The sequence below is a fragment of the Ascaphus truei genome, chromosome 5, assembly GCF_040206685.1.
Source record: "Ascaphus truei isolate aAscTru1 chromosome 5, aAscTru1.hap1, whole genome shotgun sequence".
In the NCBI taxonomy this organism is placed as follows: Eukaryota; Metazoa; Chordata; class Amphibia; order Anura; family Ascaphidae; genus Ascaphus; species Ascaphus truei.
In genome coordinates this window covers 126,865,511-126,878,372 of record NC_134487.1, presented here as the reverse complement: position 1 = coordinate 126,878,372, position 12,862 = coordinate 126,865,511, and the positions used below count along the sequence as shown (strand labels likewise).

Sequence of the window (12,862 nt, the reverse complement as noted above, 5' to 3'; positions counted from 1 at the left end):
GAGAATCTTCTATCAGCTTACAGCCAAACTGGAAATTGCACCCACTGCCACCAAACATAGAAAGAGTTCTTGTAAAGGCCTTCAAGCATTTATTTTTTACATTTGCTCACTTTCTTAGAGAAAAGAAGTCAGAAGTCTGCGAAATGCGTTTGAGTGAATATATCAGAATTTTCCTCTATTTGGTAGAAATCCAGGGATTCCAGCGGTGCACAGCTTGGTAGAGTAGGAGACCAGCAAGGTGTGGGTTAAAAATAAGTTTTTATTGACAAATCATGGTATAGGGGACACACTCTGATGCGTTTCGGACTAACATAGTCCTTAATCATAGAGCTATATTTGCTTGATTCAGGAATTTTGTTGATGTACTCGGTGTGGATTTAAAAACAGACACATTTTTTTTTATATATAAATGCATAAGTAATATAAAATCATGAAAAATAACTAGTTGTGAGGTATACTATCTAAATACATCCAATCAACTGTATATCCTAGCACTCACACATAACATAACTCGCATAACATAACATGTCCACTTATTGTGCTCGACCGCCGGTGCTAATCAATGCAAAATACAAACAAATATTCTTTGACATAAAACACGACATGTTTTTTTATAATCTAAATAGGCAGTTATTCCCTGGATAGTGATATGTACTGTAGAGCTATTAGTTATCGATGTATTTTATATTTAAATTTTCCTTGCATCTCAGAAGCACTGACTACTAATAGTGTTCCCTATAACTTATCCTAAAACCAAAGAAAATTGGTTTATTTTGTTGAATTTCCCTGACCTTTGTGCACTTGGCATTGATGGCCCTGCTTATTAACAGAAATGGAATCACTGGTATCCTAATCCGATACATCCTATACCTAATGTACCTGCCTACCGCCACCACCAGGAAAAATAAATGTTCATAAGTTAGCATTATTTTATAGAGAATATGACTACAGATCATCTCGGGAAATTTCACCTAATAGTTCTCTTCCTCTTCTCTTCTTTACTTGAATTTGGATTCACCTGTTTCTATTGTTTTTGGAAATTGCTCTAATTAAGAATTCATAAACTAAAGATTTAAAAAAAACACATGACCACAATCCTCATTCCATGTAATAAGAGTCAAATAACATCATTTTTTGTGTGTGCTAATATTGGAATAGTAAAAATAAACTCCCCACTTTTCTGCCTTATTGAAGGTATCAATGTACTGTATGGTGATGTTTCTCCATATATAAAAACATCAATAGGATAAAAACTATTAAACATATACAGTAATATGTACTATATACATATAATTATACACTTGTTGCATACACGACATACTGTAGTTATTTTCAAATATACTCATGTAGTCTATTTTAAGATTTGATGATGATGATAATTTCAGTGATCCAGTGTTTCGGCAAGGTACTTTCTTGAAGTAAAATTAAAATATGATCTTAAATTAAGCAGTGCCCCTGATTTATATTAGTGAACTGTCAAATCTGAACAATAGTTAACAGATTCCTATAAAAATTATTAACGCAACAAAACTATATTTATTTTAAAAAAAATCAATTGACAGAAATGTTTATTAATCACTCCCAAAAAAATGACACCATTTCATGCAGGTATAAATAATCTACATTATGGAGAAAAGAAAATCGTAATATTTTTTTTAAAGTCAGTTATAAGCAATAGGGTAAAAAGAATAACAAAATAAAATATATATTGGTGCTATGCTGCATCACATATATCTGATTACTCAAAACTACTAAAAATAAACACAATTTGCTCATTTTAAATTGTGACTTGTTAAAACCATTAGAGAATTGAAATTTGACATAAACCATATTGATGCTATTCTGCACCACATATGTATATGTGACTAGAGATTTCAATTAAATATAAACAAAGCGTAATATTTAAAATTGCACTTTTTTTTAATAGTTGGGATAAATTCAATCTTATAAATACCAATATATACATACAGCTCAACCCCGTTATAGCGCGATCCGCTAAAACGCAAATCCGCATATAACGCGGTCTGAGCATGGCTCCCGATTTGAAAACCTCCATTTTGCCGCCTTACCGGCATCTCAAATCCTCCATTTTGCCACCTTACCAGTGCTCTCCTCTTCCAGCTGTCCACGTGCTCATCTCTCTGCTCTCCTGCCATTTTTTTTTTTAAACATTCAATTCAATGCTTTATTGACTACCGGACACATACACACACCACGTGGGAATTGAACATTAATACATTTTGTACAAAACACTTGCAGGGATTGCACTCAGGACCTCCGGATACCAATGCCTTACCTCTTACTTCTACACCATAGGCTTGGTGTGACAAGACATACCCTATAAATATATTTATCCTCTACAACACATTGCCACAGAAATGTTAAGTTTATTTCTAGATGTCTGTGACATCACACAGCTCCTTTGGTGTAGAGGTCTTAACTAGCATATGAAAAGGCCTGGGTTCAATTCCTGTATGATATGGTATAATTTATAAATTATAAAAAAAAATTTAAATAATAATTTATAAATGTCTGTGTCTGGTAGTCAATAAAGCATTGAATTGAATGTTTAAAAAAATATGACACCACGCATCAGAGAGAAGATCATGTGGACACAGCGGCGAGGAGAGAGGAGCCCCGAGGAGAGAGCTGACATCTGCAATGAGGAGGGAGGAACCCCGAGGAAAGAGGAGAAAGCTGACATCTGCAATGAGGAGGGAGAGCTAGATGCCGGTGAAATTTTAACGCGACCCCGGTTATAACGTGGTCTCGGGGTTGTGGACCCCAATGACCGTGCTATAACAGGGTTCAGCTGTACATAGTTTAACACACAATGGACAAGAACAACTATAGGATTGGACAATGGCAATAATAAAACGACATGCAATGCATAAAAATGGTTCTCCAAACTGGTTCATGTATAAGGTAAATTCACAAAATACAATATACGGCAGGGGTGCTCAACTCCAGTTCTCAAGCCCCTCCAAAAGGTCAGGTATTCAGGATATCCCAGGTAGCTCAATTAGTCCCTGCTTCAGCACAGGTGGCTCAATCAGAGGCTCAGTCGAAGACTGTGCCTCTGATTGAGCCACCTGTGCTGATACTCGGCTACCCTGAGAACCTGACCGGTTGGGGGGGGCTTGAGTTGAACCCCCTTGATATACGGTACAGAAGGAGAATGGAGATAAAAACAAAGTCCCCAAGGATCAAATACAGTGTGTAAAGACCCTCTGATTGTTTGTATTTCTCTTTGCTTTCATTCTACCAGCTGAACAGTGGATAGTAGCAAACCCCGAGATGACAGATAAAACAAGGTTTACTATCAGTGGACTTCCAACTGGTTCCAAAATCTTTGTCAGAGTTAAATCAGTGAATGCTGCCGGTCATAGTGAACCAAAACTGTACCCCCAACCGATTCTAGTCAAAGAGGTTATAGGTAAGTCAGATTCAGATAGTATGGACCATTTCTGCCCCTGTACGTTACATAGTATTTGATGTCAGATAAGAACCACTTGGCCCACCTAGTCTGCCCATTTTCCTACCTCCTGAGAAACCCAGACCCTTCTTGATTCTTGTCTTTTTTATGTACGTTACATAGGATAGCTTTATTGTGTATCCCAGGCATTTATTCCATTACTGTATTAGCCCCTACCACCTCTGATGGGAGTCTATTCCATGAATCCACCCCACTTCCGGTGAAGAAGTACTTCCTTACATTTCCCCTTAGCTGCCACCCACCTCCTCTCTTAATCTAGCGCTTCTTTCTCTGAAATATGCAACTGTTGTCCTTAGGGATTTGCAATGGGTGAATCATTTATTGGAAGGGAATATGCCCTTTCTGCCCCAAGTTGCAGTGTAGTTGATAATCAAGCTCCCGCAGCTCTATTTCCTTAGAGGAAATATTACATGAAGTATCATGAGCACATGGAATTAGGGCTGCCAAGTTGAGTGCTTGAAGAATTCATTATGATACTAATACCATAGATAGAAAAGTTATATGTTTAAATTCTTTTTTTTTTTTCTATTTAGAGCCTCCAAAGATTCGCCTTCCCCGCCATTTGAAACAAACCTACATCCGAAAAGTAGGAGAGGCTGTGAACCTTGTTATACCGTTCCAGGTGACGAAAGCCTGTTCTCCTCACTTTTATTATGTATCCTACAATATGTTAAAAGTAACTTATGATATTTTCTCTGGAGGCATAACACATATGACAAAGGGGGTATACTTTGCGCTTCCTGGCTTATTTAAAATCTCTCCATACTTTACCTTTGATCTGCACAAAAGACCTAAAATGTTTGTTATTAATCCTTAAGAGCAGAAAGAACATTGGTGACTGTATATGAAACTGCCATTATGTGCATGGATTATCTCTAGCATTAAAACACAGAAGTGTTAAATATATGCATATTCTTAAAATAATCTTAGTCACAGAGGTTATGTTCACCAGGCAGATGTAATAGACACAAAGAAATAGGCAGACGGCAGTGATTTATAAACACAACTTTAAGACACTGTATTATAATAATCCTCACGTAATTCCTCCTATAACCATCTCTCAGAATCTTTCAACTTGTAAATCATTTCCCAACAAATGTGAGCAGCCAAACATTTGCTATTAACATTGTTAGATTTCTTTGAGGGAGCCAGTGAGTCTGTTACATTTTCATTGTGGGCCACCTTTTGTGGGATTACAGCTTCAACCCATTTGAATAAGATAGTCATGGCTTGCAGATGGCTAGCTTGCTACTGTGGCTACTAAGTTGTTTATCTATTGCAAGATGTGTAAAAGTCGAATGCACTTTTATTATGTTGTGTAGCGATAGGAGTAATACCACGTTATTTTAAGACAACATAGCGTTATCCTCAAATAACATGAAGTAACGCTAACGCCAATGAGCCTAGTATCGTCATGTTATTTTTGCATACAATTAGCTTTGAGGATACCATGTTAAATTAGAGAACATAACGTCTGTTCCTGTTTTAGCTAATTATAGTTATATTTCCTGACTTAACTGAGTTTAGAGCATCTGGCCCATAGTTCAATGACCCATATAAAGGCTGCTAATCTTACATCTGTATTATCAATAATAACAAACTAAGGGCAAATGATCAAGTAACTACTATATGTTGATTAGCAATATAAATTCTAATGGTTCATGGAAGCAGAATCCACACTGCTAGTTTTTTTTAATCATGGAGTCTCCAAGACAACTTTGGTCTTCTTCCTGACGTGAAGACCACTGGTCCAGAAGGATAATATGGCTGCTGGCAATGTAATTGGCAGCAAGCCAGTCAATACTAGTTATTGGTTGTAATTGACCATGTTATCTTCCTGCTTATGCAGGGACCTACCAAGGCAAATCTATGAAGAACACTGCACACTGTGGAAGACCAAAGGGTTCAAGGTTTAGTCAAACTCGATCTAAGGGAAGGTAGAATAAAATGTTTTGTACTTTTTGGAGAGGTTTCCTGCTTCTATTTTTCTTTTTCTTTTTTATTAGGGAAAGCCAAGACCAAAAGTATCCTGGAAAAAGAATGGTTCTCATGTGGACAAAACTCAAATCAGTATTCGAAACAGTGAATGCGACACCATCCTTTTTATTCGGAAAGCAGAAAGGAGCCATTCTGGGAAATATGACTTAAAAGTAAAAGTGGAGAACCTCCAGGATAAGGCTTCAATCTTCATTCAAATTGTTGGTATGTATTCATAGCATTTGAATGACCAAATATATATATATATATATATATATATATATATATATATATATACAGTATATATCTCTTCTTCTTTTTTAATAACAAAGGGATACCACACCGTGCATAAAATATATATTTTATTGTCCCAACTTTTCAGCTACTTTCTGGAGCCTTTATTAAGAGCAGTAGCCGAAAGGTTGGACCAATAAAATACATTATTGGTGTGCCTATCCCTTTGTTGTTTATGTACAGTATCTTATAGGTACTTGATAGTAGACCCTCTCTAGTAGTCTGGTTTATACCAGTTAAACATGTGTCCCGATCCCTTCACAAGAGAGATAGAGAGAGATAGAGAGAGAGAGAGAGTGCCTTGCTGCTGCCTCCTGTCCAATCACCTCCCCAGTCTGAGAGCTGATCTCACTCTTTGTGAATGAGAATTGAAAATTGATTGGCTGAAAAACGTGTCAGGGTGCCAAAAATTCCGGCCCATTGGATAATGCCCGGAATTTTAACCAATCAAAGAGCAGGGATTTCAATAATGCCCAAAATTTACCAGCTTTAGCCTATAATTGACTATACTTCCTTTTTATAGTTCTCCAGTGATTTACAATAATATGTCACCTGTTCATACGAATATCCATGTGAACTAGGTATCTCCCACTTTTCCTTTAATTCCTCAAAGGTAAGGAGCCTTTCCTGGTCTTCCTTTATCAAATGTCCTATACACCTTAAGCCCTTGCCTTCCCACAATTGAAAGGATGTCTGATTTTGACCTGGGAGGAAGTTTGCATTTCCCTTAATAGGCAGAAATTTAGAGATTGTAAATGATAATCCCATATTCGACCTTATTGTCTTCCATGCTGCGTAAAGTGTCTCTTACCAATATATTATCTTTGATCTTTCCCGGCAATGCTCCCCACTTTGTATGTACTGTAGTACATCTCTTAGATTCATAGGCCATACCTGCTCTATCTCTACATTTGAGTGGAAACTTTTCTCCAATATCCAATCGGAAGTCCGCACATCTTCTTAAGTAAAATAAAATACAAACAAATACAAAACACCTTCAGTGTTTTCATCAGCAGTGAGTGCAGCTGTCACAAACAGGAATCTAGATAGATGTCCATTTGATGTCCCATGGCTGGGGAACTCTTCTTAGATGACAGAGAACCTGGAGCTAATCTGGAAAGTCAGGGTGGCTTCTACTGCTAACTACATTGTTTTACCCTGGACTTAGGACAGTGTTTTTCAACCAGAACGCACGGTAACCCTGGTGTGCTGCGACCCTCTACCAAGGATGCCACGGCTGCTCAGCGGGCACATCCCGCGCTGCCTGGAGACGTAGCGGCTGCGATCCACCTCTCCTCTTGCAGCCTTGCAGAGGGTAGAGAGAGAAGCCTCTTCTTCTCCAGACAGCGGGGGGCGCATCCGCCCAGAGGTTGACATGATTGAGGTGTGTGGGAGGAAGGGTTGAGGGCTTTATGTGTGTGAGGGGTACGTGATGGCTTTGTGTGGGGAAGGTGAGGACGGTTAGTGCTTTTTGGGAATATGGTTTTTATGATTAAGAAAGCGCATGAGTGTGCTGTGTAAGAAAGGGGATACATGTGGAACGTGTTGAGTAAAAGGGTGACTATAATGTGTGAGGGTGAATGTGGAGTGTGTAAGAAGAGGGTGGGCAAGTGTGAGGGTTGTGCTCTCGTGAAAAGGAGGATGAGTGTGGTGCATGTAATTAATGAGGGAATGAGTGAGGTCTCAAAATTAAAAAAAATCAGCCTGTGCTCAAAGAAGGTTGAGAACCACTGACCTAGGACTTGCTTGTAGCAGTTGGTCTCTTTTTTTCTAAGGCTGCGTTCAAACAGAAAGCTACCTTGCTGCGCGTCCGCGCTTGCGAGCCTCTGTTTGCTGGGCGATGTGTGTTCATCCCCAGCAGATAGAATGACACGATTGGAGGCGGGATTTAAAAAAAAAAAAAAACAAGTGTTTGTGATTGGCTGGCGAAGTGCACGTGACACGGCTGCTGCTTGAAATTACAACGTCAGTTGTCTCCTTCAAGTGCAGCGGCGTCAACGCTGTGCTTCGCAACCGGGTGTCATTTTCTGTTTGACAACTCACACACCAAAGCGCCAGAGAGTGGCGAAAGTGCGGTCGCACGTAAGCGCGCGCACGTCACACCGCATTCTGTTTGAACGCGGCCTAAATTGCAACACAGAGCTTACAGAACACTTTTCCGTCTCACTGCATAGAAACCACATAGAAGATAAACTTCTACCAGTTCTCTTTCCTTATTCCCTGGGGTCTGGCGTGATGCAGATCGGCGGTGTTGCTAGTGTTTTCTTTTTAACAATGTCCCTCCAAGAAAAAGGAGGGAAGTCAAATTCTATTGTTGGAGGTTTGTTGAAGTATTAAAGTATGGAACATAATTAACCCCTTTGCAATGCTGGCGCCTCTGGTAGCAAAGGAGGTAACGTATTATATACTGGGGACATGGTTGAAAAGCAAAACTGAAAAGGCAAACGTTTGCGTGTAGGACATTTAAATGTGACTTGAAGTCTCCCATAATTTGTTGGTGAATGGAACACCCTAAAAACAAAAATCACAGCTGAGTAATGAGACATTGGATATATAGTATGCATTAAAGCTGCAGTTCTAGCTGCCATTTAAAAAAAATATATATTTTTTTTTTCCCCATTCAGTATGTGCATCAATACAATCTGCACACTGACAAGTGATTAGCTAAGCTGCAGATAGATCCGTTCTCCTGTAATCGATCGCTTGCTCCGGGTTATTTAATTCAGTTCTTGCACAGCATTTTGGGCAATGTAGTTCCTGGAATATGATTGACTGGGCAGTTACTAGATACAATTGGTTCACTGCTAGAGAGAGGGCGGGGCTCAAGAGTCGGAGCCTATCAGAAGGGGAAGGGGGCTGTCACTTTGGAAATGCTTCCTACATTAGAAACATTAAAATGGTCTTTAAAACATTCTATTTTTTTTATGCCACTCAAAATACTAAAGTATTTTCTCATAGTACAGAACTAATTTATTAAAAAAATAAAAAACACACATGTAGGATATTGCTTTAAATGCTGCTTTAAAACAGTCAGAATCCGTCAATGCTCCATGTCTGAAAATTCCATGATAAAAAACCTTTCGTATCCAAAAAGAGCATGTGCGTTTTGCTGAGTGGAGCATTCTGATTGCTCAGCATTACAGTTATATTATTGTTTATTTGTAAAGGGCCAACATATTCTGTAGCGTGGTACAATGGGGGTACAGAGATGTGATAATTACATCAGCAGAGTTACATACAAATAAGGACTAACAGGCACAAACCTATACCAAAGGTAATGAGGGCCCTGCTCGTGAGAGCTAACACTCTAAAGAGAATGAGGGAAAATGTGGGAAAAAAGGTAAAGTGTCTGCTCATTGTGGCATGGAGTATCCCTCAGGTTGGAGTATGGTTCCGCCGCACAGCTAATCCCATTAAGGTTTGAGCGTGGGGATGTTAGGGAGTGTTACATAGCGTATAGATTGGTCCAGATGTAAGGGGAGGAGGGAGTTGCATGTCTGAGGTATGCCAGATAGGCTTCCTTGAAAAGGTGAATTTTCAGGGAGTTTTTAAAGGTTCTTTAAGCTGTGAGAGAGTCTGATGGCCCATGGTGGGGAATTTCAGAGAGAGGGGGCAGCACGGGAGAAGTTTTGTAGGTGGGAGTCAGAGGAGGTAATAAAGGAGGAGGAAAGGCGGATGTCGCAGGAAGAACGTAAGGGGCGTTTAAGTATATATTTGGGGATGAGGACAGATATAAGAGGGGGGCAGCATTGTTGAGAGCTTAGTACAGTAAATCAGAGCTAGGATTTTAAATTTGAGTCTATAGGATATGGGAAGCCAGTGTAGGGATTTGAGAAGTGGAGCGGTGTGTGAAGTAAATGAGTCTGGCAGCAGATTTTCTAATGAATTGGAGTTGGGATAGGTGGACAGCGGGAATGCACATTCATTTAGAAGAATACAGAAAGTAAGCCAAAACGTAGAAGTTAATTGAGTGTATCCTACTTCAAGTACTAAAGAACATTTCAAATGAAGGGTGGGATGGCTTTTCGTTGTTAAGAGAAGTGAGAAAACATGAAAGTGATGTTGATCCTCTTTACTTTTTAGAGCTCCCTGGGCCCCCACAAGTTGTAGTAATTGAGGAGGTCTGGGGAGAGAATGTTGCGCTGGAATGGAAGCCCCCAGTAGATGATGGCAATGTTGCAATCACTGGATACACCATACAAAAGGCTGACAAGAAGACAATGGTATGTCATTATTCACTGATAACTTTCTCTTTGTATTACTATATTTACTAATAAAGTGTTCACTGTCGCCTGCAAACAGTTATAACATTTCGTTTTGTTTTTTTATACAGTATGACATTAAACTAAAGATAAAAACCATTACCTTCTATATATTCATGAATGTAAAAATGATGAGCAGAAGTTGGTTGCACATTTTATGGGTTAAGAGAAATGGGTGTTAACTTTGCCTAATTGAAATAGTATATGTGTGTTTTATACAAGTATGTAAAGTATAACACATTTTTTCAACAGACCTGTAAAACCTACATCAAATCTACATTGATGTCCCTTAAATCAGGGGTGCACAAACTGGGGGGCGCGAGATATTGTAGGGGGGGAGGGCAGCACTTACAAAAGACACTCACGCTTCCCCACAACATTTAAATTAAATGCCGGGGGGAGCGCGCGAGGCCTCTGTAACTCTCTCTAATTTGCTCTCCGGCTATGCGTTGCCATGACAACGCTGCATCAAATGGCAGAGTGACGTCACATGACGCCACCCATGCCAGAGAGCAGGCAAGGGAGGGGGGCAAGAAGGGGGGAGAGCAGGCAGGGGGGTGCAAACAGAAAAGTTTGCACAACCATGCCTTAAATTACACATGTCGAGATTGTGATCTGTCTCCTACAGTATATGTCATCATATGTCACATACAGTGTTCTATATTTGCATAGGTTAATATATTATTAGCCTATATAATCTCATTCATTGGTATTCCATATATGTTATGAAGTAATCAGTGAGAGCTGGCTACTTATCATATACGTAGGAGATCGTTCTGGAGTGAATAACTAGGTTCCTCCTCCCCCTGCTGGATGAGTTGTCCAATATGCTATTTATATGTCACTAATACATTTTACGTCAAATACTTTCTAGTAAAGTATTGTAAGCAAGCTCACAAAAAAATGGGGGAGGGGGAAAGGAGTTACTTTGTTGAAACTGTCTAGTTACTATTATTGAGACTCAATTGTCATTTCTTGTTGGTGATGGGTGCGAACGGGGATTCAATATTATAACAAATGGGATAAAGGTGAGATCAAACACAATCTCTTTAAATTCTGTGCACTCCACAGCATACAGTAAGTGACAATATATTGTCATGTTATGGTTTGGCCCCATTAGCAAGATACTTTGTACCCATGAAATGCAGCCTTAGTGCAAATTTAAAACATGTCCAATGTTTAAAATTAATCCAACTTGGAAAGAGAAGATACTACTCAGGATTAAAGATCCTTATTCAGCCTGTAATTGCATATAAGGCTTGCAACTCAGACAGATTTAAAATAATGATTAAATAATATAAGTAGGTTATTTCTCTATGTGGGCTCAATGTCTTCAATCCTCTAGTCCTCTGGAGTCTGGACCACGAAAACATTACCGTATATCTATTGGAGTAATCTACTGTGATATATATCTTGTATTTTATTGTTGTATTTGATTCTCCTGCTTCTAGCTATAATTGCTATATTGTCTCTTTCCTGCACTTACATTTTGTAGCCAAATATAAGACGTATCACAGTAATAGCAAAGACTCGTAATGGACAATGTTGCTAATCTGTGCTAATAAATTGTTTTGATACCCAATTCCCCCTTTAAAGCAGCAGTTCAAGCAATATCCTATGTGTGTTTTTTTAATAAATCAATTCTGTACTATGAGAAAATACTTGTAGCATTTAAAAAAAAACTATTTTTAATGTATTATAATGTAACAAACTTTTTTTATTCCTATAGCAACCATTTAGAAAGTCACATCCCCCTGCTCTTCTGAAACATGCTCTGGCACACCCCTTTTGAGCCCTGCCCTCTCTCTAGCAGTGCACCAATTGTATCGAGTGACTGTCCAGTCCCAAGATCTTCCACATAGAACTTTGCATCTTTGGTCCTCTTCTGCTGTACTGACATAAATGTAGTGAACCCCCAAGCCGAATCTTCGCCGATCGATCACAGGAGAACAAATCGATCGCCAACTTAGCTAATCACTGGTCAATGTGTAGATTGTATTGATGCTCATATTGAATGGATTTTTTTAAATGGCAGCTTAAACTGCTGCTTTAAAGTCTACCAAAAGAGTTGGAGAGTTTGGGATTTTTGGGGAATTAGGTAAAAAGTGAAGAGAAGAATAGCTTAGTTGCTGTGGTCTTGGACCGAGAGAACCCTTTAATTAAGCGGCTAATCGCTAAATGAAATGAGCCAGGGGGCATGTTCCTAGTTCGCCATGTAAAAGGTGGTCTGCAATGCACCATGCGTGATGCGATGTCACTAGTTGACGTTACACATATGACCCAATGTGCGTTTCGCTACCTAGCAGCTTCTTCCGGGGGTTGACACTATTTTCGCCACTTGACATAGGGTATTCCACATATCTCTATTTCTGCTAAATAAAATAACTTAAAATGTCAATTGGACTATGCTCAATTATGTTAGAGTGTGACAGGTTTATACGCAGTGTACCGCTCTGGTATTTCTAAGGATGTTTGAGTGTGACAGGATTTCTACGTATTGTATCTCCTTGGCGTTTTTGAGGATGCGTGCCACCTCCACACTATACTACTGATCAGAGAGGAGAGTGCCAGCTCCTCCATGTTATTTCATATACTATATATTACCCAATTATCACAGAAATATTCCACTGCAGCCAGGGATTCTGGGTAATGGCATGCAATGTCACTTTTTGCATTTTATTCACTTGTGGATCCATTTAAGCTGCTGTTTCACACATTATTCTTCCCCATAATCTTTTTTTTTTTTTTTTTTTTTTTCATTCATACATAATTAAGAGACTGGGATTTCACTACTTCAACCTATGAGCAGCTGTAAAATAATTCAGTGATACCC

General features: G+C 39.0%; 1 protein-coding gene across 20 annotated transcripts in view; it reads left to right on the top strand.

The window, feature by feature from the left end:
- The window catches only part of MYBPC1 (myosin binding protein C1), a 120,640-nt gene that overhangs the window by 90,477 nt on the left and 17,301 nt on the right, over positions 1-12,862 (top strand). For all 20 annotated transcript variants that reach the window (XM_075600654.1, XM_075600653.1, XM_075600650.1 and 17 more), the window contains 4 exons: positions 3,269-3,436; positions 4,030-4,118; positions 5,503-5,698; positions 9,851-9,990. In XM_075600654.1, the coding sequence (XP_075456769.1) occupies positions 3,269-3,436; positions 4,030-4,118; positions 5,503-5,698; positions 9,851-9,990 (593 nt within the window). The remainder of the gene's footprint in view (positions 1-3,268; positions 3,437-4,029; positions 4,119-5,502; positions 5,699-9,850; positions 9,991-12,862) is intronic.